This window comes from Hyalella azteca, unplaced genomic scaffold (assembly GCF_000764305.2).
Source record: "Hyalella azteca isolate HAZT.00-mixed unplaced genomic scaffold, Hazt_2.0.2 contig4415, whole genome shotgun sequence".
NCBI lineage: Eukaryota > Metazoa > Arthropoda > Malacostraca > Amphipoda > Hyalellidae > Hyalella > Hyalella azteca.
The window spans coordinates 104,603-129,237 of record NW_025934632.1 but is presented as its reverse complement, the minus strand read 5'-3'; the positions used below and the strand labels follow the sequence as shown (position 1 = coordinate 129,237).

The following is a 24,635-nucleotide window of genomic DNA, read 5'->3' as shown; positions in this document are numbered from 1 at the left end:
TGCAGTGCATGCATTTACTCTCAAGGCTTTCAGACAGCAAAAAATACACCAATTTCATCACGTGTAAGAGCTGAATTACCGTTAATGCTACATAAGCCGCCAGCCAGCAGCGAATTGCAAGTTACTCGCCGACCGTAAATAAAACCGTATATTACATGATATTTAGGATTCAATTGCCACCTAACAACCATAAAGCTTTTCGTTCGAGTTAGAGAGTTTGGGCTCAGTTTTGATATTTTGCTAACAAAATAGATGGTAAAATGGTAGGCGACATAAGTGATGTGGCGGGGAGCGCAGCCGTGCACCACCAATTTTGTGCACCAATAAGCCCTGAATCGAACGCCTTGGATATCTCCGGACATCCACCAATCAGCCGTGAACCACTCGGCTTTGTCTTCCTCCGGCCTCGCATAGAACCTGCCGTGCACCACCGGGCCGCGGATCGAATCTGACTTCTGGGCATCGTTAAATTACGTAATTTTACGTTCACCGCATCTGAGGTTAGGTTTCAGATAGCATAGTTCTGTTCCAAAATTTATCGTCTTCCGACAAGTGGCCGTTCGACTGAGGGCTGGTTCGACCCACGGCCTAGATTATACGGACGGCTTGAAGTGATGAAGGCTACGTTCCGGAAGGCAGGAATCATGATGGCTCATTACATCCAGGGCAGTAATGGTCTTCGGCAGGCGACCCATGTGGCGAAGTTTTTGACATGTTGGCATTGACGGTAGAATATTTATACTCGGAAGATGAAAAAATTTAAACTCATTTCTGCGGTATAGAGATGATGTGGTCCTTGCAAGACTAATATAAATATGAAAAGTCAATCCTATAAATTTATCACAACTTTTGAATACGCAGAAAAATAATATATTGCCTATCATTACTTGTATAGGAAATAAAATTTATTTGTTCAAAGTGATATTTTGAAGTGACTCACACCAGAAGGCTGAATATATCGAGAAGCTGCGCTGTAATCTCAAAAAATAGTGCTAAATGTACTGCTCTTTAGAAGTGAAAACTATACTCGATTATACGCTCTGTCAGCTCTGCCGTCCATGGTTCTTAATTATTACGAGTCGGCAATTGGATATAGTCCCATGGTTCAACCAAAGTGTTGCCCAGATTAGGCGGCACTCGCTAGTGTTGCCACCTTAACCGAAGTGTTGACACAGTTTCGTGTCAAAATTTGAGTATACTCGTCTTCGGCAAAACTGAATTTGGGTGCACTCGTCTTGGATAAAATTGAAGGACCAAATTATCATAAAAAAAATGCCGAGAGTTACATTTTGCATAAAAAAGGCCCAAAACGGACAAAAAGGCCAAATGAAAATTTTCAGGCCAATGCATTTCAAAAAAGGCCACATTTGCGAAATTTGGCCTGAAAAAGGCCCATCTGGCAACATTGTTAATAATAATAATAATAATCTGCTGAAATGGCTCCGTCCGAAATACAGAGCAGGTGGGTCACGTGGATGTACTAGCAGAGTCCGAAAATTAAAAAAACTTGATGATGATCTACAATCTATACATACAGTTTCTATTTTAAAAATATGAGCTTCAAGTGCATCAGCACTTCATGAAAGATGTTTTTTTCTTTTCCAAGCTCGCCTGACCCTACATTCGTGTAAGATATTAAGCCCCTGGAGCGGTTTCTTGAGAGTTCCGCAGACAAGCTGGCCTTGCAGACACTTCGCTCTGTAGCATCCAAACCGACGCGTAAGCAGGCACAGCGGGTCATTAGAGCGGCGGCAGCGGTGACGTAACTTATTGCTCTAGAACTGCTATAATCGAAGTATTATTACCCTGAATATTAAGCCTTGCTAGAGTGACTGATGTATTACACCGGGTAATTTTGTCACAAGATTTTTTTTAGTTTGTTCAATAACGAGGTTAATTCGTGACAAATTTTTTGTGACAGTGATAATTATTCATACTTATGTCGACAAGCATTGTGGAGCGTGCTTCTGGCTGGAAATAAATGTTATTTAGCGTATACCAACAAATTAGAAGTGTGATGCTTGAAAAATTTCTGTCGTCGTTTCATTTCTGTCGTCGTTTGAATAAAAAAACCGTACATTTTTCAGTAAATTTAATCTATGGACTTGCGATCAACTGAAAATCATGGCGATGTCATCTCTGGCTTTGTTGAGTTCGAATGCCTCCGATTTGGGATGGACAAGCTTGTATGCGACGCCAGAAATTAATAACAACCGATTTCATAATGATGATTTAAGTCTCTTCCTTCTACAAAGACTCGAAGAAAACTTCGTTCCGCCCGCAGAAAGAACTCATTCGATGCTTCTTGTATCCCGCAATGGGACGAATTCCGAAACTGAAGAGACAGACGTTCTCAAACTGATCAGCGACAATTCCAACACTGCCAAAGAAGTCGTTCAGAATGTGTACGATTTTATTAGACATCATCCAAGTAATTCTGACCCTGAAACTAACAACGATGTTGCAGTGAATTCGGAAGATGATCAGTTGACAGATATTGACAATTTTCAAGTGCTTTACAATAGTTATGGTCAAGTGAATCCCAACTACAAGAAGCAACAACAAAGTAACTATACAAATCCGACTTTTTCATCAACTGTCAATGTTGATTTGCACCAAACATCTACATTGCTGACGGAAGCGGGTGAACCAAGTGTAATAGACGATATTCTAAACCTCGAAACTGAAAGCAACATTGAACATAATTTTGAAGTGTCGTCAGATTTGTTTTTGGAAAAAAATCTATCATCAAACTTGACTGAACTAGCCAATTCCTCTCATGTCACGACCGTGTCTTCGTCTAACGTCCTAGAGTCAGTCTACTTTGTCACCGAACCGCCGATCGAATACGTCAGTTTCGTTTCGGTGATGAACAACATCCTGTCGTATTTCGGGTACACTGCAACTTCATTCGTGTTTTGGATAGACTGTTTTACTGGAGGTCTATTTACTATACTTGTTTCTGGGCTGCTTATGTTGTACAACACGGTAGTGGCGATGTACTCAATGTATTTCGACGTGCCGCTCACCAGGGGCTTTGACATAGACGCTTTTTGGGACTTGAGTCGTCAAAACAGCCGGGATTGCAGCCTCAGCAATGCGCACCTCTACTCCAAGTAAGCCCCAGATAAGGTGGTTGGTGTAAAAAAACCTAATATTTTAATTATTATATTTAAATAAATCTAGGAGCCGTTTAAAAATGAAACGTCAATCAATGTTTATTGTGATTCTGTTGCGAGGTCTCGAAACATTAAATATTTAAATCGGAGGTAATCTTCACTAAGTTCTTTACTACAAACCCTACTAGTACAAATTTTAAATTAAATATTTTACATTTACTTTTGCTTGGCAATATTCATCAGCCGTAATAGTTTTTCTTTTATTTTCAGAAATTTCCTCTTCGGGGAATATCGAAATCTCCTGAGGAACGCAGCGCGGTGGGAATGACTGGGCGCATCGCGAACCTACCTGATGAAAAACATGGGCTTGCGCCAATTATTTTGTAATACAAATTGCTTCTCTGTATTTAACTTATTGCTTAAATGAACTTCAAAATAATTTGATCATACTGAATTTTTGCGTAGACACATTCGAAACGCAGAATAAAATATCAAGGCGAATACCAATTAATGCCTGAGAATTTTTCATTGGACATCAAAGTAGATTCGCGTGACATTGAGGCGTTCTGCAGCATTAATTCAATGAATTTTCCAGGTTAATATTTTTATAAAAATAAAAATTTAAATAAAGACAGTATGATGGCCCATTGCTCTGTTCGGCGAGAAAATCGTTCCTTTTTTTTCTCTCTCTGATTCCGGAGTTGGTTTACGATTACGACTCTCGCCGGATCAGCCTAGCCGGACTCGACTCAGCCTCGGGCTACTCCTGCCGAGCTTTCACTTGTGGCTTGGGGGCAATGATGCCCCAAATTCCACTCTGTCTCTTGTTTATGTAATATGGCCTTCAATTTTTTTTGCCGGGACTACAAGGAAAAATCCTATAGCCGATCTAGGAAAATTGTTGTACTCCACAATTTTTCATTGTAAATTCAGTTGTTGAATTGGCTTACTTTGGCTCAGAACTTCTTTTTTAAATAAAGAAAAATTGTCAATATATGTAAACAGTTTCAATACCTCGTTCACAGATACAATTTTTCGACGAAACTCGAGGCTGCTTCTTGCATTTGTAAAATTATGCGTCTGGCATCATTGGGGTTAGGAATACATCAATAATAACATATAGTGTCACGTAGAGTGACGTATAGTGTCGCGTATATTGGTACGGATAGTGACGTATAATTTTACGTATGGTGTTATGGATAGTGACGTAGAGTTTTACGTATAGTGACGTATAGTTTTAAGTATAGTGCCGTACAGCTTTACGTATAGTGCTGTACAGCTTCACGTATAGTGTCACTTGACGTATATAGTGACGTATAGTTTTAAGTATAGTGCCGTACAGCTTTACGTATAGTGTCACGTATAGTGTCGCGTATAGTGTCGTATGACGTTGCGTATTGTGCTTGTGATGATGTAGAATGCTACTTATAGTGTTACGTATTGTGAAGTATAATGACGTATAAAGTTACGTACAATACTACGAGCCTCTGGCCCACTAGATGCTCGCTATTTAATTGAGTAGGTGTTGGATAAATTATTTTGCAGTAATAAATGTATTGATAAAAATTGTATTAAAAATAATAAATTTCTTAAGCTGTTTATTAATTTACTAATCGAAAAGCTGTTTTCGATTAATTGTAGAAGCTGGCTTATTAATTTTCATGTACTTAAATTCACAATAAAAGACCAGTTTGGCGTTCGCGCCCAGTAGACTTTTTTGTGATTTTATTATATCAAGTGCCTTATGGTTTATGAAGTTTGTTTGGCAGAACAAATTTCAGAGCGTAAAGGCTTTAAACGTAACACCAAACTTTGCAATGTTTTGATGTCAAATCCTGATTCGAAAAAGCTTTGTTATTTATCTATGTCTCAATAAATAAACGTGTGTCCTTAATTAATTTGTTTGAACTATTCAAACTTCTATCTTCCAACATGCGACTTTCCAACTTCTGAAATTCTATTAAATAAAATGTTAAATCTCAGCTTATAAAGATTTTGTGCAGGATTTATTCAATTTTCGTTATTGGAGGTCACTAAAAACGAACGAACGATTCGTGAATCCCTTCACTCTTAGTGAATGTATCAATGAATGCATCGACGACGACATAGACTTTGCAAATTTTCAAGCGTATCGTATTTTTTCTAGCGTGGCTCGGAATTTTTTTCCTCTTTCTCAGCCTTTCGAGCAGCTGATGTAAGGCGATGCTTTCTGTCAGGGACGTTCATTGAGCGATCTATCCGAAAGTTGCTGTCACTGCTCAACATTGTTCCATGTTCGGTGAAAGTTTCTGGGTTTTTAATATAAATCTATTTCCCTCCATCCCGCGCCATGTGAAAATTATATTAATTTAGCTTAGGATTTTGCACTGCCCTCTTTTAACTTTGTTCGATGTCCTGCTTCATATTTAAGTACATACTCAAATATTCATAAATTAAAAACTTTATTTCACTACTCCAATCTAATCGTCGTAATTCTCCAGTCGTAATCTGGCCACCGACAAAACAACGTTCAATTGAAATTTATATAAATGTTAAGGATATTTATCAAAGTGCCTCCATGAATTATTTCAATTATAATTTTTCAATTGAAATTCATCCAGATATTTCGATATAAAATAATCGCGATTTGAGTCTCAACATTTATTTACCTTCGTCAACATTTAACGGGAATTCAAGCATTTGTTTCATACACCTATCATTGTCTACTATAATCAGAGTAAAGCAATAAAATAAGCTTGGCTTTTACAAAAATCACCGCTAAAATCTGCCAGTTTATTGCCTGCGTAACGCATTTTGCGTTATATCACAACCCGTAAAACTCATCCACCGTTACCGAGCACAGACTCACAGCCCGTGAGTGCGATGCTGCGCAGCTTCCTCATTTCTTTCAAGTTTCCAGTTCATTTGTCGCTGCAAAAGTGAACGCATTTCAGGAGCGTCGAGGCAAAACAGAAGCTTTTCGCATTTGGTGACAGGGGGCCAATAAAGCCTTGCGTGTACCGTGATTCTTCGTAAATGATCGCAAGCTTCCGTGACACACACAACACAGCTACGCTCGTGTAGCGTCAAGTGATTAGATAAGAAATTTTGAGCTGAATGTGAGTATTGCATCGATATTTCGGTAATAGTGAATAAAGTTATGTCTGAATGTATAACAATGTAAGAATCTTTTATTTATATACAGATTTTTTTTGCAATACGATTTTTTGCAAGATATGCATAGTGCAAATAATGTGCATCCCATGCCTATACACTTTGAATATTTAAAAAAATACTATCAAGTCTGACAAGAAAGTGAAAAATAATATTATGAAACATAGAGCTGCGCAATTCACAACAGCTGGTTCTGTTTTAGCATCGTATGCTTTAAATTTTAAAAATATTATTTTTTTTTGCTGCAGATTTCAACTTAATAATTTCTTTCGATTTTCTCATTTAGAACAATTAATACATATTTCAGCGCTAATGATTTGCTGTGTTCGTATGGGATGCTCATGGCCGTATTTCATCTTAAATTCACTTGTTCCTCACTTATAATTTTCATTTATTTCATACATTCATATATATTTCTTATATATAAAACATTCCAATAAGAACTCTACGTACCATGTCAAAAAGTTCGCTGCCAATTACAGCTTGTTAATGCTTTCATTAGCTTAAATTGTAAATAAGACATTCTTTTGAATTTAAATCACATTTGTTCGGGAAAATGAGTTTTATAACTATTTGCTAACTAAACCATCTTTCGATTTAATTACAATTGTACTAAAAAAGTAGTTAAACAAATGTTTGCATATTAATAAATTCTCCACATATCAACAGCTATGAAACAAATATTTGCATATTAATCAATTCTCCGCATTTCAGCAGCTACAGAAGACCTCGACATGCCTGCGTCACCACGAGCCAACATGCACCCTCAGGCGCAGCTTCCCAACGCCCTCTCGATGTCGCCTTCTGCTGGAGACCCACAACAGGCCGCGTCCTCAGACGCACTTCTGCAACGCACTTCCTACCCTCACCCTATAGCGAGTACTCACAGCGGTGGATACCATACAGCACCTGCCCCTGTCTTGTCCCCCAACACCTACACCCTGAACCTCGTCGGAACGCTTGGTCTCGCCCTCGTCATAGGTGTCGTCATCTATGACTTCATCGCGTACATCTTCGCAGTGTACAGGAACCAGACCGACTCCTACAGCCCCTATGGCAGGAGGATGGCTAGTCTTGCCTCTGAGCTCTGGGAGAGGAAGACCATTTTCTCAGGACTCAATCCTTACCTCAAGGGAAGGTTAGTTAGTATTTTGGTAAAATGAAAGTGTTTTTTGTGTGTATTATTAATTTTTGAGGGCATTTTGTCGCATAAAGGCTGCAGTTCTAACGCAGTTAAAGAACTCATGGGAGTAAACTTCTAAATTATTTGTTGAACATAACCTAGTTTCTAGTTTTAAAGCATGTGATTTTTTGTACAAACTGAAATTTCAGATTCTTCTCCTTTACCTAATATGATTTAATTTTCTGTAATATTATTATATTATATTGTTAGCAATTAACTTGTCTATCATTTCGAAATCAAAATGCAGTCGATGCCAATTTTAAATTTTTTACGTAAAAATTTTGTTTCTTGCTTGAAATTACACAGTTATTAAATAAAATGGCTATTTATCTTCTTGTAGAAAGCTAAATAAATATATTAAACAAAGTACTTCTCTATCGGATATTTTTGGTCTTCAAACTACCTGTGCACTTCTTCTTTGTTATTACCTAGATGTGCTGCGTCATTTGCTGTACATAATTCTGCTTCACAAAAATTCTTTCTGTCCAGATCACTCGAGCCCTTGACAGAAATCATCGACGTCATCGCAGACGCTGTCAAGAAGTGGGAAGAAGAACCCGCTGAGAAACTCAAGTCTAATTCATCCACTGTCGCGGCAGCTCAAGCTAAACCGCGTACTAAGAAGACGCAAAACAAACAGGATTTTGTGTTTAAAGAGTAATGCTGATACCTGGCAGTAGGAGTAATGCTGATACCTGGCAGTAGGAGTAATGCTGATACCTGGCAGTAGGAGTAATGCTGATACCTAGTAGTATGAGTAATGCTGATACCTGGCAGTAGGAGTAATGCTGATGTCTGGCAAAAAGTGTTATACTGATACCTGGTAGTTACATGAAAATTTATAAACATCGAATTGAAGACGGTTTGCAGTCGAAAAAGTGCGAGTGAACAAAAGGAAAAAATTACGAAATTTATGCGCATTTTTTTTAAGTTTGAGTTAAGTTTATTTTAGATTTTGTATAATGCACGAATGATTGTATGTATAAAGAAATTAACTATGGTTCTGGTTCTGAAATTTTCTTCATTTCCAGTTACATATTCTTTTTTATTTTAACTGATCGCATCACTGCGGAATTTTTTTTAGTTGAAAAGGAGCAGCAATCACATGAGGTAAATTAGAAAAAAATCGTTATTGCGTTATCAGCAAGTTCAGTTTCAGCGTGAACCTATAGAAAGTCAGCTCGTGCATAAATCACATGTATTTTAAATGAAATTACGCACCAAATGCAGGGTAGAGCCTAACAGTTTTTTATTATTGTCGTGTTGTTTGTACATGTAGGGTACATGGTGGTGTTCCATATTGTTTTTTAATACAGCGCTAAAACATTTGAAATTATTTGATACTGCATGTTTTCACCCGAACAAAGATATACCTGGTCGTTGATTGTTAAAAATGATGTAGTTCAATGTAAATAAAAATTTCAAATTTATATTTTTCTTATTGGTGTGTTTTTTCCCTTACATTTACTTGTTGCCACCTATAACCTGAGGTCAATTCATCATGATGCGATTACGTATCATCAGTGTCATTTATCATTTGTATCAAAACTACGTTCATACTAGTAGCAGCTTTAGCGTTTTCCGACTAATCAAAAAATATTACTGCAATTGTTTTCAATTACCACTAAAAATCAAATTCTCATGGTAACCGGTCAGGTCTCGCCTCTCATGGTAACCGGTCAGGTCTCGCCCTGCGGGCGTCCGGGTGTGAGCGCCCAAGTTTCTAGGCCAAGGACAAGAATTGCCCGGAGGGTCTTTGCCTGCCGAAAGTCTTTGTACGTCTACCGGAGATCGTCCTTGACTTGAAAGCTCAAGTTGGGTACATGATATACTGTATTAGAAAGCCTTGTGAGTATTGGTACCTATTTTATTGTTTGCAAGAAAACGCTACACATGCGAGTCATTTTTTCAGAGAATACCAGATTTTCATCGCTGTCATTGGCTCGTAAATAGTCTATACTCTATCCATTTCGTTCAACAGACAAAACATTTATTACATGATGCGTTTGTTAATTAGCTAGCAGAATTTGCGCCTGTAGCTCAAAATGCAAGAAGGATAAACAGTAAAACATTCCATCTATGGAACAAACTTATATAGCGATGATTAACGAACTTCGTAATAATATTTTTGTTTACTTTCGCGCTTGGAAAGGTTTGTATTATTATAATTATTGTGATTATATCATAAGGGACCTTGCTTTAATAGTTCTAGGAACATAATCATCGCTGGATATTTTGAGGAGAAAGAAACGAACAGGAAAACTTAATATAATTAAGATTATTTATCACTTAGCTTATCTTACAATATTCGGATACTGTTTACGTAATGCCCTCTCATGCATATTCGAATTTATTAAGTGAGATAAGCAAACTTCCAACAAATGTTATCATTTAAGAACGATAATAAATTTCGAAAATATTTCAAAAACGCTGAAATTTAATTTATTTATGTGACTTCGAGGTTTTAAATATCAATTATGACAATGTTAGCTCATCGTCAACTTTTAAATCATAAGGAAAACTTAGAATCAACAAATGATGCTGGTCCACACATTCACAGTTCCTCCATCACGTCCACATTTTGATGGCCCTGGAGATCGCGTCCAGGACGGGGGTGACATTTTCCAGGGATCTGTTCAATAAATTAATTTTTTCGTATAAATACATTTTCAGTAACAAAAGATACAAGATTCAACAAAGAGAATCTATGCCCTAAAATAATTGAGTTTATTCACAGCAATTCTACGATTTAATAAAATTTATTCGGTTTTCATCATGATGGAAACCATTATTGGAAGAAAGTATTGATTTATTTGAAGTTGGCTATGGCGAAAAGTTTTCGATTGACTTCAGAATTGTGTAAATGTAATTTTGAGCGAGCGATGGATGGAGAGAATTTTTCACCCTAAATCCCACTTTTTTGTACTGGAACCTATAGTGTTTCGAATGCTTCATAAGATTTTTTACGTAGTCTCACCTGGACCTGACGTATAGGGATCGTAGAAGTAAGACAAATATTTTTTTAACGTATTCCCAACTGAATCTGACATAGGTATCGTAAAAATAAATAAAAGTTCATTTTTTTACCTCGTCTCACCTGAACCTGACGTATAGGGATCGTATAAGAAAATAAATTATTTTTCAACGTATTTTCTTCTGGATCCAGCATAGGTATCGTATATATAAATAAAATTTAATCTTTTCACGTAGTCTCACCTGGACCTGACGTATAAGGATCATAATAGTAATATAAATAATTTTTTTAACGTATTCTCATCTGTATCTGACATAGGTATTGTATATATAAGGATCCTAAAGGATCCTAAAGTAATAAGGATCCTAAAAGTAATATAAATAATTTTTTAAACATATTCTCATCTGTATTTGACATAGGTATCGTATATATAAATAAAATATAATTTTTTCACGTAGTCTCACCTGGACCTGACGTATAAGGATCCCAACAGTAATATAAATAATTTTTTTAAACGTATTCTCATCTTTAATTGACATAGGTATTGTATATATAAGGATCCTAAAGGATCCTATAAGTAATATAAATAATTTTTTTAACATATTCTCATCTGTATCTGACATAGGTATCGTATATATAAATAAAATATAATTTTTTCACGCAGTCTCACCTGGACCTGACGTAGGGATCATAATAGTGGGCAATTTCATTGTGTCGTCTGTTGTCCCAAGCATCGGCCGCCATAACCGCAATGCTTCTGCTGTATGGCGTGAACTCTTCCTCGTTTCCCTTATAAAGAGCGAAGATATAAGCGATCAAATCCACCAAGAAGACCACAAAGAGGATCCCAACGCCTACCAGAGCCACGGTCTGGAAGTCGATGGCTTTGATGGCAGCGAGAGGGTCGACCGCGAATTGCTGGATCCCCGACTCCAAGTTCGTGAGGATCGCATCAGTCGAGTTAGTGATCGCCTCTACCCCCATGACTGAGAAGAAAGAGTTACGTTTCTCTTAAAAATTTATCTACATTGTATGTGTAAGAACAAAGAACGCAAATAGTGAACTATTATAGATTGATTAGTACTTTGAAGGTGGTACAAATATTCCCGGTGGGACTAAAAATTTTATTTGATATTTGCCGATATTCGACAGTGCATTTAGGGCCCTTGTTACTCGAGTTTTTCTGATTGAAGATAAGAGGAATTATGCCCTAATGTTTTCTAATGAATACTATACGAAGTACAAGTTATTTGCTTTGAGATTTTCGAATTAATCTTCACAAAGAATTTTGCAAGCCACGAACGAGATTTTTTCACAGAAAAATAATTCAGAAGGGCATAAATGTTTGTGTTTACACTCCTTGTCAAAATTAAGTTATTTTCTAGTTTGAATAAAATGTTCATCATTACACGACAAGAAGCCTTCCACCTGATTGAAAAAATCTGAAAGTTTTGCCATAGCGTTCCGAGTGACATCGCTAAATTTACGGAAGAATGTCGCACAAAAAAATATAGCGAAACTTTTTAAATTGGTTAGGATTTCGGTAAGCATCTTCCTAACCGAGAGCTGGTCAAAACCAAGTGATGTTATTTATTTCACATACTTTATTTAAGAAAAATTGAAACCGATTGATTCAAATCTTTATTTTGCTATTAAATTAAATGCGCAAATTTGTTTTTTTTAATCCCGTGCGCCCTTATAGTTTTGGTAAATTGAAGCAAGATTATGTTCCAGAAATAATAAACAACGGATCTTCATTCATTCACTTAAATAGAACTCCATTGCATGCGCTACGAAAATATTGGAATTTTCATAGGCCTCTTGATAATTTGTCTGTTAAAATTACTTTACATGAGCAGTTACCCAATAAAAATTCTCAATAATATCTGTTTTAATTTCAAAATATTCGTTCAGTGAGTGCGAGTTATTTGTCACCACTTACCGTATCCTTTCAGATTATCTACGACAAGAGAATCAGACCCAACAGAACCGATTGATGGATCACGGGGCTTCTCGATGAGATAATTTTTTTTCTGAAGTGTCTGGGGGGAGTGACAAGGAGCGAACCTCTCTCGACGAACACAGTCAGCAAATGAGGTCAAGTTCGAGTCCAGAGGTGCCTTATATAGTCGCGCCCGGCGCACGACCTCATAGCCTTGACGCTTGATCCCGAGAAGATATCGCTATATCATTTATCCTAAATTTAACTCATTAAATTGTCTACATTATGATAAAAATTACTCGAGTACTTGAGATAAGCATAGCATCTTGATCTATCGAGCAAGTTCAGTTTGTCCAGCTGGTACAGTATCATCAAAGAGATGCTCAGATGCCGTTCGTGAACTAATGTAAATGGCATGTGGGCCGGGGTTTGACTACTGCCACTAGTACGTGATGGATTCAATTGCAACTATTGCTAAGAATTGAATTACAAACTTTATTTCATTCAGTCAAACGCGAGATAAAAAACATTACATCGCTTACATTTTGAATGCAATGAATATTTAGGATACATCAAGATTTTGTCAGCTTTTCTGGCTGTTTTAAACGTCCACCAAGAACGTTCTTTTACAGAATTCGTTCCAAAGAACGTTCTAATAAAAAATTATGATATGGTAATCTACAAGCTGGGAAGCAACGCTCGTTAAAACTAAAACATTTATCTGCATAATTATTACTTAATCTAATCCAGCAAACTGCATTCAATTCGACTTAATGTGTCACTTAGAAAATTCACGATCTAATGGATCCCGTTAAAATGTAATACTGAATATTGAAAAAGGAACTTTCATATTGCAGGATGTATTGGACCATGATTAGTGAATTAACGTATCAATATTGACTAAAATTTTGAATAAAAATACTATAGTTTATAGAACCAAGTGATACGTTTTTTTAAATGCTGCATCAAAAATTTATGCACTTATTCAGTGGATTCAAAATTCGAGCAAAGAATGATCAGGCATTCAACAAGCTTCACAACGATGAAATAATGGACACAAATTAATTTATTATGTTATGGCAACAATTAACTTACACACTAATTGACGACCTTATACCGGCTATAAGAATATATGTAGAAATTAAAAATTTTGACGCTCACACATCATTTATACATTCATTAAATAATGCATTTTGCCGTGGTTTATACGAATTCTCTCATTATTGTCTCGGAAACACGTTTGCTGTACAACTGCTTAGATGCCAGCCGTAAATACTCACATGCCAGCCGTAAATACTTACATGCCAGCCGTAAATACTCACATGCCAGCCGTAAATATTTACATGCCAGCCGTAAATACTCACATGCCAGCCGTAAATATTTACATGCCAGCCGTAAATACTTCAGCCGTAAATACTTACATGACAGCCGTAAATACTTACATGCCAGCCGTAAATACTCACATGCCAGCCGTAAATATTTACATGCCAGCCGTCACGTTTCTAATGCTAGCCTAAAATATGTATTCTAAGTTTAATATTATTCAAAAGGAAAATGAATGCAGTAATTCAAAGTACCTATAGGATTCCACACATAAAAATGAGGCCGAAATGTTATATATTTTTCTAAGAGTTTGCGTATCGCATATGAGCATCGTCGATGGCCTTGAGGACGCTGGATGTGAACGACACTGAACTGCCCAAAAAATTAACGAAATTAATTAAATAATCGAAAATTTAGTATAAATCCCAGTTTAATAATTCTCCAACAACAGCAAAATTTTGGAAAGTAAATTTTACTGAAAATTAATTTAATTTAATTTAATTGATTAATTTAAAATTTACTCTTAATTTTACTAAAAATTAAGAAAGTAAATTTTAAAATGACTGTAGAAGCTAATTTTTTTTTAAATCGAATATAAAGTGAATATATTCAGGTAGATTAAATATGCATAGTTTATATCAAGTTTGGACTGGATATCCACAGAATATTTACCATGTCAAAATTTTTCTTAAGGTAAAATTTCCGTCCGGTACCATTGAGCATAGTACTAAATTTTGACAACGAATAGTACGCTCGGCGTTTTTTTTTTTCTTACTTCATTTCACTTCGAAAATTTATGCGACTGTTCAATCACGTCTATCAACTCCAAGTTCTTCCAATTTTAGATCATCTAATTTGTCCTAAACTCCTAATAGTAGCCTACACAATATGCAGCCTACACGTCAAGCAGCCTACACGGTGATCATCACACGAAACTGATCCTTGTTCTTGTATAATTAATTGATTGTGGTGTCTGACTGGAGCAATTATCAACTAATTGATAAGGAATAAAGTGTGACAAAGATTTTCTGTTATATCTACAGCTTCTGTCCGAACAATGAATGTAGTTCCTCTGCAGGGAATAGTTAAGTAAGCCGACAACGCGCTCTGAAAGATCTGGAGCCATACTTTCAAAATTCGCTAAGTGAACGTAAGTACATACGCTCTATTTTCTTGCCTATGATTGGTGGATTTTGCTTGAAAGGCCGTCAATGATTGGCTGATGAACTTACGATCTCTTAACTGTTTTTAAAAGAGTGGCTTGAAAGGCCGTCAATGATTGGCTGATGAACTTACGATCTCTTAACTTTTTTTTTTAAAGTATAGGCCCTGGTTAAATTAGCAGTTTTGCGACTTTCTGCTAGAAAGTTACGAACACTGCGAGAATCGGCGACAAAACAGGCCTCCAACGCCAACTGTAATATATTATATACATTATTTTAAATACTATCTTCTACATAGTATAAAATATTTAGACATCCTTTCGCCACGGTGATTATATGCGATGACAGCCGTAGTGTCTTGGGGTTAGACGAAGTTACCATCTACTCGGTTGCCTGCTACACGGTCGGGTTAGGTTTCTCAATTTATCGATTCACCTCAGTATGGCATGATGGTTGCATTATATAAATGTATATACCAAATAGGCAAGTCTGACTAAAATTTTCTAAACATTTAAACTAACTAAAGCAGCATTTACACCAGAATAATTGCTCACATAGTAGATTTAACTATGAACCTGATTGCCTAACAAGATAATTGCCTATAAATTTTTTTTGTAATTTGTGCAAAGCTAAATTTTAATTGTGGTTTAATCCATTGAGAGCGCTTGGCATTATGCCAGTGAGCAATCGGCACGCAACGAATTACATCCACGATGAAATACAGTAAAACTGAACTTCGCATAGGTCGTGACGATCGGCAAACACCATCCTGTCTTTTAATTTCGGCGGATTGAATGTCAGTACTGAATATCACACAAGACATCAAGTCTTCAAACACAAATATGATGCTCAAACTAATTTAAATAGCATGGTTCATTTTGGTATGTCACCTCGAGAAGGACGGGTGGAAGAGTCCTGAAGGATCACGTTGCGGAGCGGCTGGCACCTGCGTGAGGACTGGGGACATCGTAATTCTGGTCCACCACGCGGGCAGGTTGTCGTAAAGCACCTGAATTAGGTTGGTACGGGTGCCCGTCATGCCTGGTATGGAGTAAGTGATTAAATCAACTCCTTGAAAAGATAATATGAGACCTGCAAACATTTGCAAGACGGTCCTGATGGTCTGGAGAAGCCCTACGTATGGGCCGAGACCCGGGGCCAACCATGCCTCCAGGGCGCTCAGGACAGGAATCATCATCGACGTTAGAGGAGGAATGGCCGCCATTATGAACTTGTTTTGATTTTATGCAGCTGTGCGTAAATTAAAAGTTCAAATCACTTTGCGAATACACGGAGAAACTTTCAACTTGGAGAAAACACAGCCTAAAAATCAGTTGGAGAATATTTTATTCTTCTTTAATGTTTATCACATTTGTAAGCGCTTCTGCCATGCATCAAATTTATATGCAAACAACCATATTTCCGGAGTTTCATGCATAGCGATGCAAACACCACAGCACAGGCGGTCGGATGTTGCTGGATGGCGCAATGGCGTTCATGCGGAATCAAAATAAATTTTTTTTTACAAATTTTTCATGACCGTGTGTGTCGAAATGATCATGTCATTTATATTATCAGTTATCATTATATTTTCCTTTTGAAAAATAATTTTTGTGGCTATGTTCATGTGTGATATAATTGTATAAATTTGTACTGAAAGTTCTTTGTAATAATATCGTATCTGGTATTCATTCACGTAGATATAAATAAACATTTGCAGGACCTTTAGTATTCACTTGTTGTGTTTTCAACCACTTTATTTGATTGCATGACGTTATTTTATTTCAACTATCGGTTCCACGTCCATCGAATAGATTTCATCAGTGCAAATAATCAAAATCCACATCATCATTTTCGTTCGCTGTCATATGAAAAATGTTGATTTTTAAAAATTAAAAAAGTATCAGATAGTCATTGAAGAAACCTCGTTGCTGAACTATAGTATTCGTAGCCAATTGCGCGAAGTGCTGTTCGCCTACATATAGTCGTAAACGCATGTAATTCTCTATAAGTGTTCGCCATACCCTGATTTTTTGTTAAATTTCCAAGTATTTTTCATGCCTCTCCTACATCATTTTTTAATAAAATTCATGACAGTTTCAATATCGCCACTGAATATTTTTATCTGTGATTTTCATCGATGTTTACAGGTGCTTGCATGACGTCCGAATTCCTCAGGATGGAGGGCGATTTAACTTTTAAATAACGTAGGACTGCAATCCAGACGCAGCTATTGTGGTGCCTGACAAATGCAGTAAAATGGAGATCGGTTGACACCCAAATGACAGCTAATATTTTCCATTTAAAAGTCAGATCCTCGTCCAATAAATAATTCAATTCAATAATACTGTTATTAAAAAGAAAGGACCAGCTTACTTCATGCTGCGTAATTAGTTAGATGTCTATGCATTAAGAAAAAATTACATTTACTCTCATTTATGTACTCTCTTTTTTTATTTCCTAGCAATGGGATTTAGTAAAATTTTGTAACACTTATTTTTACAACTGTTTCTGCAGCTTTCGATTTGTTCCGTTGTGCAAATTCAATACATTAATTGATCATTAAACATCTGACATAATTCTATACATTCAAGACATTTCGCATGGTAGTCAAGATTTTCTAGAATGACATTTCTAATGAAATTAATTTTCTAAGTCAAGTTACAGCGTAATTGATGGAATTACAGAAAATTCTTCGCGATATGCAGTCATCTACGACTGCGACTCAGATTGCGACAGTCATCGATAAGGTTAAAATAAACACATTTTATTGTAATTTTATTTTTTTTATTCATTACAGTAGATAACAAAAAGTTCGAAACATTTTACTGAAAAAATACCCATTTGAATGGGATGAGTGTCATAATTTTTTTTTTCACAAAATGATTCTGTCCGTTAAATAATTCGATTTTTTATAACTAATTCTTGGGTATCTTATTCATCACCCTATCGTCTATTTAAAAATAATCCTAAATCGTTGAATTACTACTTAACAATTTTTCATGGCATCGAAGCAACAAAAACCATTTGGCTTCGAGTTGTAGCACGTTAATGCGACGTTAACAGATACTCATTAAACGAGTCTTAAAAGAGTTCAAAAGAGATATTACTAAAAGAATAAACAAACGTCAATTGACAAGAGACGGATACAAAAATTTCACAAAGAAAAGAACATTAAAAATGGATGATCAAACAGTGTGAAATGGATCATGTTAAAAATTTTTAACTAGAATAAAGCATGGGCGAATGAGCAAGCGTAAGATTGGATGAATGTGCGCATGAATTAACGAGTGAGCGTATTTATAAATGAATGAGTGGATGCTTGAATGAATGAATGAATTCGTGAGCGTATAAATGTATGAACAGAAGTAAACCTAATGTTATTGATGTACATAACATAGCGAGACTGAATTGATAAAAAACTTTATACACTGAGACGGTAATCGGTCTATTTACGCATTTAAAAAAGCACCGACAATAGTTTCCAAAATTTCTACTATCAAATGAATAAACATTTGACTGAAGTAATGGATGTTTGGTAGCGAGTCAAATAAATGAATGAATAGATAAAAGAGATGAATCAATATTAAAGCGACAGTAATATAAGTGTTGCTGATTCTTTCCGTGAAGCCGAGCTCTTGAAACACGCGGTTGCGGTGACATTGTGGGCACTCGAACTGCACGTCTACGAGCTGCGCGAGAGAAAAATTGGTTAGTGCACATATTAATTAAAATTGATCAATTCATACTAATTGTTTAATAAATAATTAATTCATAAACTGATATTATGAATCTGGCCTCTATATTATTAAACAGGGAAAAATAGTTGTATTATTAGATAAATTATATTTAAAGGCAAAGTTGAGAATACTTATGTACTTATGTATATTCTGATAAGTTTTAGTTTCGAGTATATTTGAGTTGGAACAATTAAGTGATTGTCAACTCGGATGAAATAAGTTAACGATTCAGATTTACATCTTGATGGAAAAAGTATAGTAAGGCAACTTCAATTCGTTAGAAAGAGATCTGAATGAGAGATTAGCCCCAAAGTCTGATGCAAGTTTATGCTATGATTACTTTATAAATGATTTAACCTATCGATATCTCCAAGAATTTTCATTCGATTTTTGGTTTCCACGAAAGGTAATTTTCATGCAAATTTAAGTAACTTTGCATATACTAAATTGAAAAAGAAAGGTTATGAAAACTTACATCAATTGCATCTTACATTTCAAAACACAAACTAACATAAATTCGTGGCAAAGCAATGAGCTCCCGAGCAAGCGACAGAATTAAGTTACCTATTTTTACTCTTTTCATAAAAAGTAGCCCACACAAATTTAATATATGGTAATGTTTATGAATTATTAAATTTATTTTTATTTTGTCTTTTTTACCCTTCCTGTACTACAGAACATTATAAGGTACAAAACGCTTTTATGCAGTGGGCGCTGCGTGGTGACAGAAGCAGCGTGTGCGCCACGACAAAATTATCAACAAGGTCAAATTTTCGATTGTCAACAAGGTTGACAATAGAAAAAGTTTGATGGATTATTGAAATAAAGCGTAAACTTTAATTGAGGTGGCGCTGTCAGATATAAAGAATTAATAATAGACGTTGCAATACTTCGACTGATTTTTTCTGCTTAGTGTATTGCTTTTAGTTCGCATTAATATAATGAAGAAATTACAAAAAAATACTAGAAAAGATAGAATATTTCAAAACAAACCTTCTGAAGGATGCTATCATATAAAAATAAGATATAAATAAATACGGTACTGAAAACAATGTAATATCTCGACACCCACCTTCTGAAGGATGCTATCGTATTAATATAAGGTATAAATAAATACTATACTAACAACAATGTGATATTTCGACACCCACCTTCTGAAGTATGTTATCATATTAATATAACATATAAATAAATAATATACTAAAAACAATGTAATAATTTCGACACCCACCTTTTGAAGTATGTTATCATTTTAATATAACATATAAATAAATAGTATACTAAAAACAATGTAATATTTTCAACACCCACCTTCTGAAGTATGTTATCATACTACTATAAGATATAAATAAATACGGTCTTAAAACAATGCAATAATCTCAACACCCACCTTCTGAAGTATATTATCATACTACTATAAGATATAAATAAATACGGTCTTAAAACAATGCAATAACCTCGACACCCACCTTCTGCAGTACAGGTGGCAGCGCAGTCTTGACGCAGTGCCATGGGGCGAGCTGAGATCTGACCAGCCGCGGCCACCAGCTCGGTAGGTAGCCGTACAACGCGTCGGTTAAATTAACCCGATTGCTCGTGATTCCTAACATTGAATGTGTGATTAAGTCCGCGCTCAGCAAGGTTAGTGTTATTCCTGCGAATATTTGAGAAAAACCTTTGATGGTTTGAATCGTGTCCAAGTATGGGCCGAGTTCGAAGGAGTCAACGCGTTTTCGATGGCACTAAGGATTGGAATCAACATAGATGTTATCGGCGGTATGGGTTCCATTTATGATGTTAGTGATATCGCGCAAATTATACGCAACTAAAACGTCAAAAGTACGATTAGCGCTGGTTTCTATATTGAGTCACTAGGAGATTAGGCGATTTCCTTTCAGTGTTCTTTTCAACCACACTTTCACAAACACCTCAAATTTCGCTGGAAATGTATTCGAAAACCTCAAATGTTCAAGAGATTTACTGTTGACCGAACAGAAACACAACCTGACGAGTACACGCCTATGGCTGGAATGAGTGATCCAGCCTGGCAGAGTCAAAATTCAAAATTTTGGAAACGGCCTAAAACAAAGACCTGGGTCTGCTAACTCCTCATAGGGGCGGTGCCTTTTTGTGTCACGTTGTTGGACTGGCCAGTTTTTTTTTTACAGTAGGCGTTTGTACCTGACCCAAGAGTCTCAAGAGATAATCAATAAATTTGTCTGATATATGGTCAGTTTTTCAGATAAAGACGTTGTAAACAAGATGTAGCCAGATTAGTCCTGTAACTTGTGGTATTTTGAAACTGAAATTTTCGATCCACATGTACTCGAACAAACGAGGCTGGGTCTGTATAGTCAATTGAAACAAGTGCGATTACTTGAATATATTTTATTTGTGATGATTTTGTTACGAATACGAACATTGTTCGATGAATTGTGATCGAACGGATTTGAATTTTTTCTAAAACTTAATCCACTGAAATAGGTTATTTTAATTCTATGACAGCAAGATGAGCGAAAACTTCTGAGATCGTTGTTTTTCTCGGAAAGCAAATTTATAATCAACAGTTTTTAAGTTATTTCGTAAATTATCTGAGTTGCTTGTCTTTGTTTAGATTTTTTTCAGATGTCGGACCTACGGAGGCGTTTCATCATTCGATTTATACGTTCGTAGTAAGCATAAAGTAGCGGCCCAGGGGAGACTTGATCACGAGTCTATCAATTGAATGAATGTTGAACTCTCGACTCACACTTGAATTAACTCAATGTTTAATAAAAGTCAGTAGCTTCTGCTGATTCATTTGTACTAAAAGAAAATATCTTCTGATAAATACTCCACTATAAGCACTGACACTGGCGTTAATTATGCATTAAAAAATCGAATTTATTAAAATTAATACATGGAATAACTAGTTTCATTTTAAAGCCTTTCTGGCTTTGTAATCATTTAGAGCAAACAGTTTGTACTGTGAATAAAAATTTCGATAAATTCATAATTGCTATTTTTCTTGATTATCTAATTTTAACCGAATATGCTCCAAACTGATTATTTTTTCTTGAAAAAATTATGTTCTAAAAATTTATTTGTCTTATTAAATAATTTCATTGAATTTATGTTAGAAAAATCGCCAGTTTTCATTTTTTTCTACAACCCAAGCACTTGTATTACTAGTTTGTGTTAACAAAATTTAAATTTTCTCTGAAATCAAATGTCTATAGGGCAAACTTCTGATCCTATCAGCTCGGCATGGCCGAGCAGGTAGGCGATCTATAGGCACGAGTGTGCTACTTCATTCCACTTCCGCTCTCACTTTCTCAAAAGTCAAGATACATTGGAAGATGTCTCTAGGTTTTAAAAGAATAACACACTGCAGGAATTTAGCTTTCAGTAAGACTAGCTTATAGAATCAATCCCTTTCTTGCGAGTCATGATACCTTAATTGAAGTTTTTTCAAAGTTTCAAAATCATAACATAACATTTCAACGATTAGTTAGAATATATTTAGTATGAACCCATTAAATGTATTGTTGCCTAAAAATAAATTTCATGTTACGATAAACTTGGAACTAGCGCACACAACGAACTTAAGATTTCTATATAACTGATCTATCTGTTTCGCTGAGAAACATTAATTAATTACTAAATGGCTGATTCAATGTAAAATGTTTCGAAAATATCTCCATTTTTCAATGGCATCAACATGATCTGATACTAGGACCGCAGCGTGCTGAGGCTGAGGAAATGAAGATAAAACAACAGATTGAAATATATAATAAATTTTATTTAAATAATATTAATACCCGGACAAGTATTTGATTTTGAATAAGCAAACTGTGTTCCAAATATCAGCTTACGTACACAGAACTGAGATTAAGACGCTGACCGCATGCCTGACCACGTGCGCAGCCACGTGGTCAGCCACGTGTCTCCAGCACCACAGACACGTGCCAAACACAGGAACGCTGTGAATAATTGATATATTTTTAGTTTAATAACAGACTGCAGCAAAATTAAGACTCCAACTTTGAACACAAATGTTTTTTTTATCGTGCCATGGTATCTAAATTGCTAGATAATTTTCATATCTTTATTGCTTTGTTTTAATGTTAGATCTTTTAGCTGGAGGTTTATTGCCTCTATAGGCCTATTGCCCAATATGCCTATTGAAATTACCTCAATTTGATTACAGATTTCAGTTCCAGTAAGACATCAGTTCTATTATTTGCTTTTGGTGCTGGTAAAAGCGTATGACTGGAGGCGCCTTAATTGCTGTCCAGCGTTACAAGATGCTGCCAACAACTGCTTTTAGTTTTCGCTGAATTAAAAGTTGAATTAGAGTAGCAGAAATTGATTAGTTTCGATACTTCATGAGCCATTAATTGTTAACAGAGACATGTATTGTAATATTAATGACGATATTTATTGACTATATTGCAGCGAGCCATGATCTTCAAAATAGGTTATAAGATAATAGATTGAAATTAGGAAAAAATTCCAATGACTATTTAACTATTGTGCTGAATGGGTAGAATATCGTCTTCCAGCTAATTTTGCATTTCCTACGTTCAAGGATGAGAGTCTGTCAATCACAAAAAATGTGATTATACCCTAACATATCCTTATGCCCTTAGTTTTCAAGCGCCAGACAATTCTCACGATTCTGTGTTAAAAATCAAGCAAAAAATTAATAATGACCCCTCTTCTGCATGGAAAAATTTATATCGAAAAATTCTCCATTGGACAGTCTGAATTTTTCGACTGAAATTCGCTAATAAGTCTCAAAGAGATCATTTCCCACGTTGTGCAGATGATCTGTCAAATGATTGATTGCTTAATAGTGAAGTAATTGATTATAATGCAAACTTTTTATATATATGTTCCAATATTGATGAATATTCTCTTAATTCTATCCACCCATCGAGTAACAATGCACTTCAGGAACAATGCACTTCAGGAACAACGCACTTCAGGAACAACGCACTTCAGGAACANGGTACACTGTACAGTGCAGACGATACTGTATCTGACTGTACACAGTACAGTACAGACGATAGTGCGTATGACGGTACACTGTACAGTGCAGACGATACTGTATCTGACTGTACACAGTACAGTACAGACGATAGTGCGTATGACGGTACACTGTACAGTGCAGACGATACTGTATCTGACTGTACACAGTACAGTACAGACGATAGTGCGTATGACGGTACACTGTACAGTGCAGACGATACTGTATCTGACTGTACACAGTACAGTACAGACGATAGTGCGTATGACGGTACACTGTACAGTGCAGACGATACTGTATCTGACTGTACACAGTACAGTACAGACGATAGTGCGTATGACGGTACACTGTACAGTGCAGACGATACTGTATCTGACTGTACACAGTACAGTACAGACGATAGTGCGTATGACGGTACACTGTACAGTGCAGACGATACTGTATCTGACTGTACACAGTACAGTACAGACGATAGTGCGTATGACGGTACACTGTACAGTGCAGACGATACTGTATCTGACTGTACACAGTACAGTACAGACGATAGTGCGTATGACGGTACACTGTACAGTGCAGACGATACTGTATCTGACTGTACACAGTACAGTACAGACGATAGTGCGTATGACGGTACACTGTACAGTGCAGACGATACTGTATCTGACTGTAAACAGTACAGTACAGACGATAGTGCATATGACGGTACACTGTACAGTGCAGACGATACCGGATGCGACTGTTAAGCGCTAACGATACCAGAACCACTTGACAATTAAAGTTCACTCTTTAAGGTGTTGAGAAGGACGTCATAAATACGATTAGTGCAGCTCCTGAAAACCGCACGAAAGCCTTAGTGAATTTGTTTACATGCGACTGGTGCACCAATAAAAGTCAACTCGACGAGGAAATATAAATTACTGAAACTGAATGATCATCCGCTGGAAAAATAATTTTATAAACTATGTACAATCAACATGGAACATTAAATGAGTAAAGACATTATTTATTAGGGTAGCGTGAAAACGTA

General features: G+C 36.0%; 4 protein-coding genes across 5 annotated transcripts; 2 read left to right on the top strand and 2 right to left on the bottom strand.

Annotated features, from left to right (window-relative positions):
* Positions 1-1,676: 1,676 nt before the first annotated feature.
* LOC125177722 lies at positions 1,677-5,674 on the top strand. Its single transcript, XM_047880016.1, has 2 exons — positions 1,677-3,116; positions 3,390-5,674. Exons 1-2 carry the CDS (start codon positions 2,125-2,127, stop codon positions 3,445-3,447), a joined length of 1,050 nt encoding a protein of 349 aa, XP_047735972.1. The 5' UTR covers positions 1,677-2,124; the 3' UTR covers positions 3,448-5,674.
* Positions 5,675-5,768: 94 nt separating this feature from the next.
* On the top strand, positions 5,769-8,514 carry LOC108680131. Its single transcript, XM_018168902.2, has 3 exons — positions 5,769-6,217; positions 6,987-7,410; positions 7,945-8,514. The coding sequence occupies exons 2-3, from the start codon at positions 7,007-7,009 to the stop codon at positions 8,114-8,116; spliced, it is 576 nt and encodes a 191-aa protein (XP_018024391.1). The 5' UTR covers positions 5,769-6,217; positions 6,987-7,006; the 3' UTR covers positions 8,117-8,514.
* A 1,199-nt stretch (positions 8,515-9,713) lies between these two features.
* LOC108680130 lies at positions 9,714-12,534 on the bottom strand. Its single transcript, XM_018168901.2, has 3 exons — positions 12,372-12,534; positions 11,100-11,415; positions 9,714-10,087 (listed from the first exon to the last, which is right to left on the bottom strand). Exons 2-3 carry the CDS (start codon positions 11,411-11,413, stop codon positions 10,024-10,026), a joined length of 378 nt encoding a protein of 125 aa, XP_018024390.1. The 5' UTR covers positions 11,414-11,415; positions 12,372-12,534; the 3' UTR covers positions 9,714-10,023.
* Positions 12,535-13,783: 1,249 nt separating this feature from the next.
* On the bottom strand, positions 13,784-16,319 carry LOC108680128. 2 transcript variants are annotated; one of them, XM_018168900.2, is made up of 2 exons: positions 15,748-16,319; positions 13,784-14,066 (listed from the first exon to the last, which is right to left on the bottom strand). In XM_018168900.2, the coding sequence occupies exons 1-2, from the start codon at positions 16,080-16,082 to the stop codon at positions 13,997-13,999; spliced, it is 405 nt and encodes a 134-aa protein (XP_018024389.1). In that variant the 5' UTR covers positions 16,083-16,319; the 3' UTR covers positions 13,784-13,996. The 2 variants fall into 2 exon arrangements, with proteins under 2 accessions (XP_018024389.1, XP_047735971.1); XM_047880015.1 differs by having other exon boundaries at positions 13,784-14,061.
* Between the last annotated feature and the right edge of the window lie 8,316 nt (positions 16,320-24,635).

What these genes read in the sequence shown, in the direction of transcription:
- LOC125177722 (XM_047880016.1), top strand. Translation starts at nt 2,125, where the DNA reads ATGGCGATGTCATCTCTGGCTTTGTTGAGTTCGAATGCCTCCGATTTG. An exon ending in AATGCGCACCTCTACTCCAA is followed by an intron (nt 3,117 to 3,389) that starts GTAAGCCCCAGA and finishes TTTTATTTTCAG; the next exon opens with AAATTTCCTCTTCGGGGAAT.
- LOC108680130 (XM_018168901.2), bottom strand. Translation starts at nt 11,413, where the DNA reads ATGGGGGTAGAGGCGATCACTAACTCGACTGATGCGATCCTCACGAAC. An exon ending in GATCCCTACGTCAGGTCCAG is followed by an intron (nt 10,088 to 11,099) that starts GTGAGACTGCGT and finishes TTTATTGAACAG; the next exon opens with ATCCCTGGAAAATGTCACCC.
- LOC108680128 (XM_047880015.1), bottom strand. Translation starts at nt 16,082, where the DNA reads ATGGCGGCCATTCCTCCTCTAACGTCGATGATGATTCCTGTCCTGAGC. An exon ending in TTCCACCCGTCCTTCTCGAG is followed by an intron (nt 14,062 to 15,747) that starts GTGACATACCAA and finishes TGGGCAGTTCAG; the next exon opens with TGTCGTTCACATCCAGCGTC.
- LOC108680131 (XM_018168902.2), top strand. Translation starts at nt 7,007, where the DNA reads ATGCCTGCGTCACCACGAGCCAACATGCACCCTCAGGCGCAGCTTCCC. An exon ending in AATCCTTACCTCAAGGGAAG is followed by an intron (nt 7,411 to 7,944) that starts GTTAGTTAGTAT and finishes CTTTCTGTCCAG; the next exon opens with ATCACTCGAGCCCTTGACAG.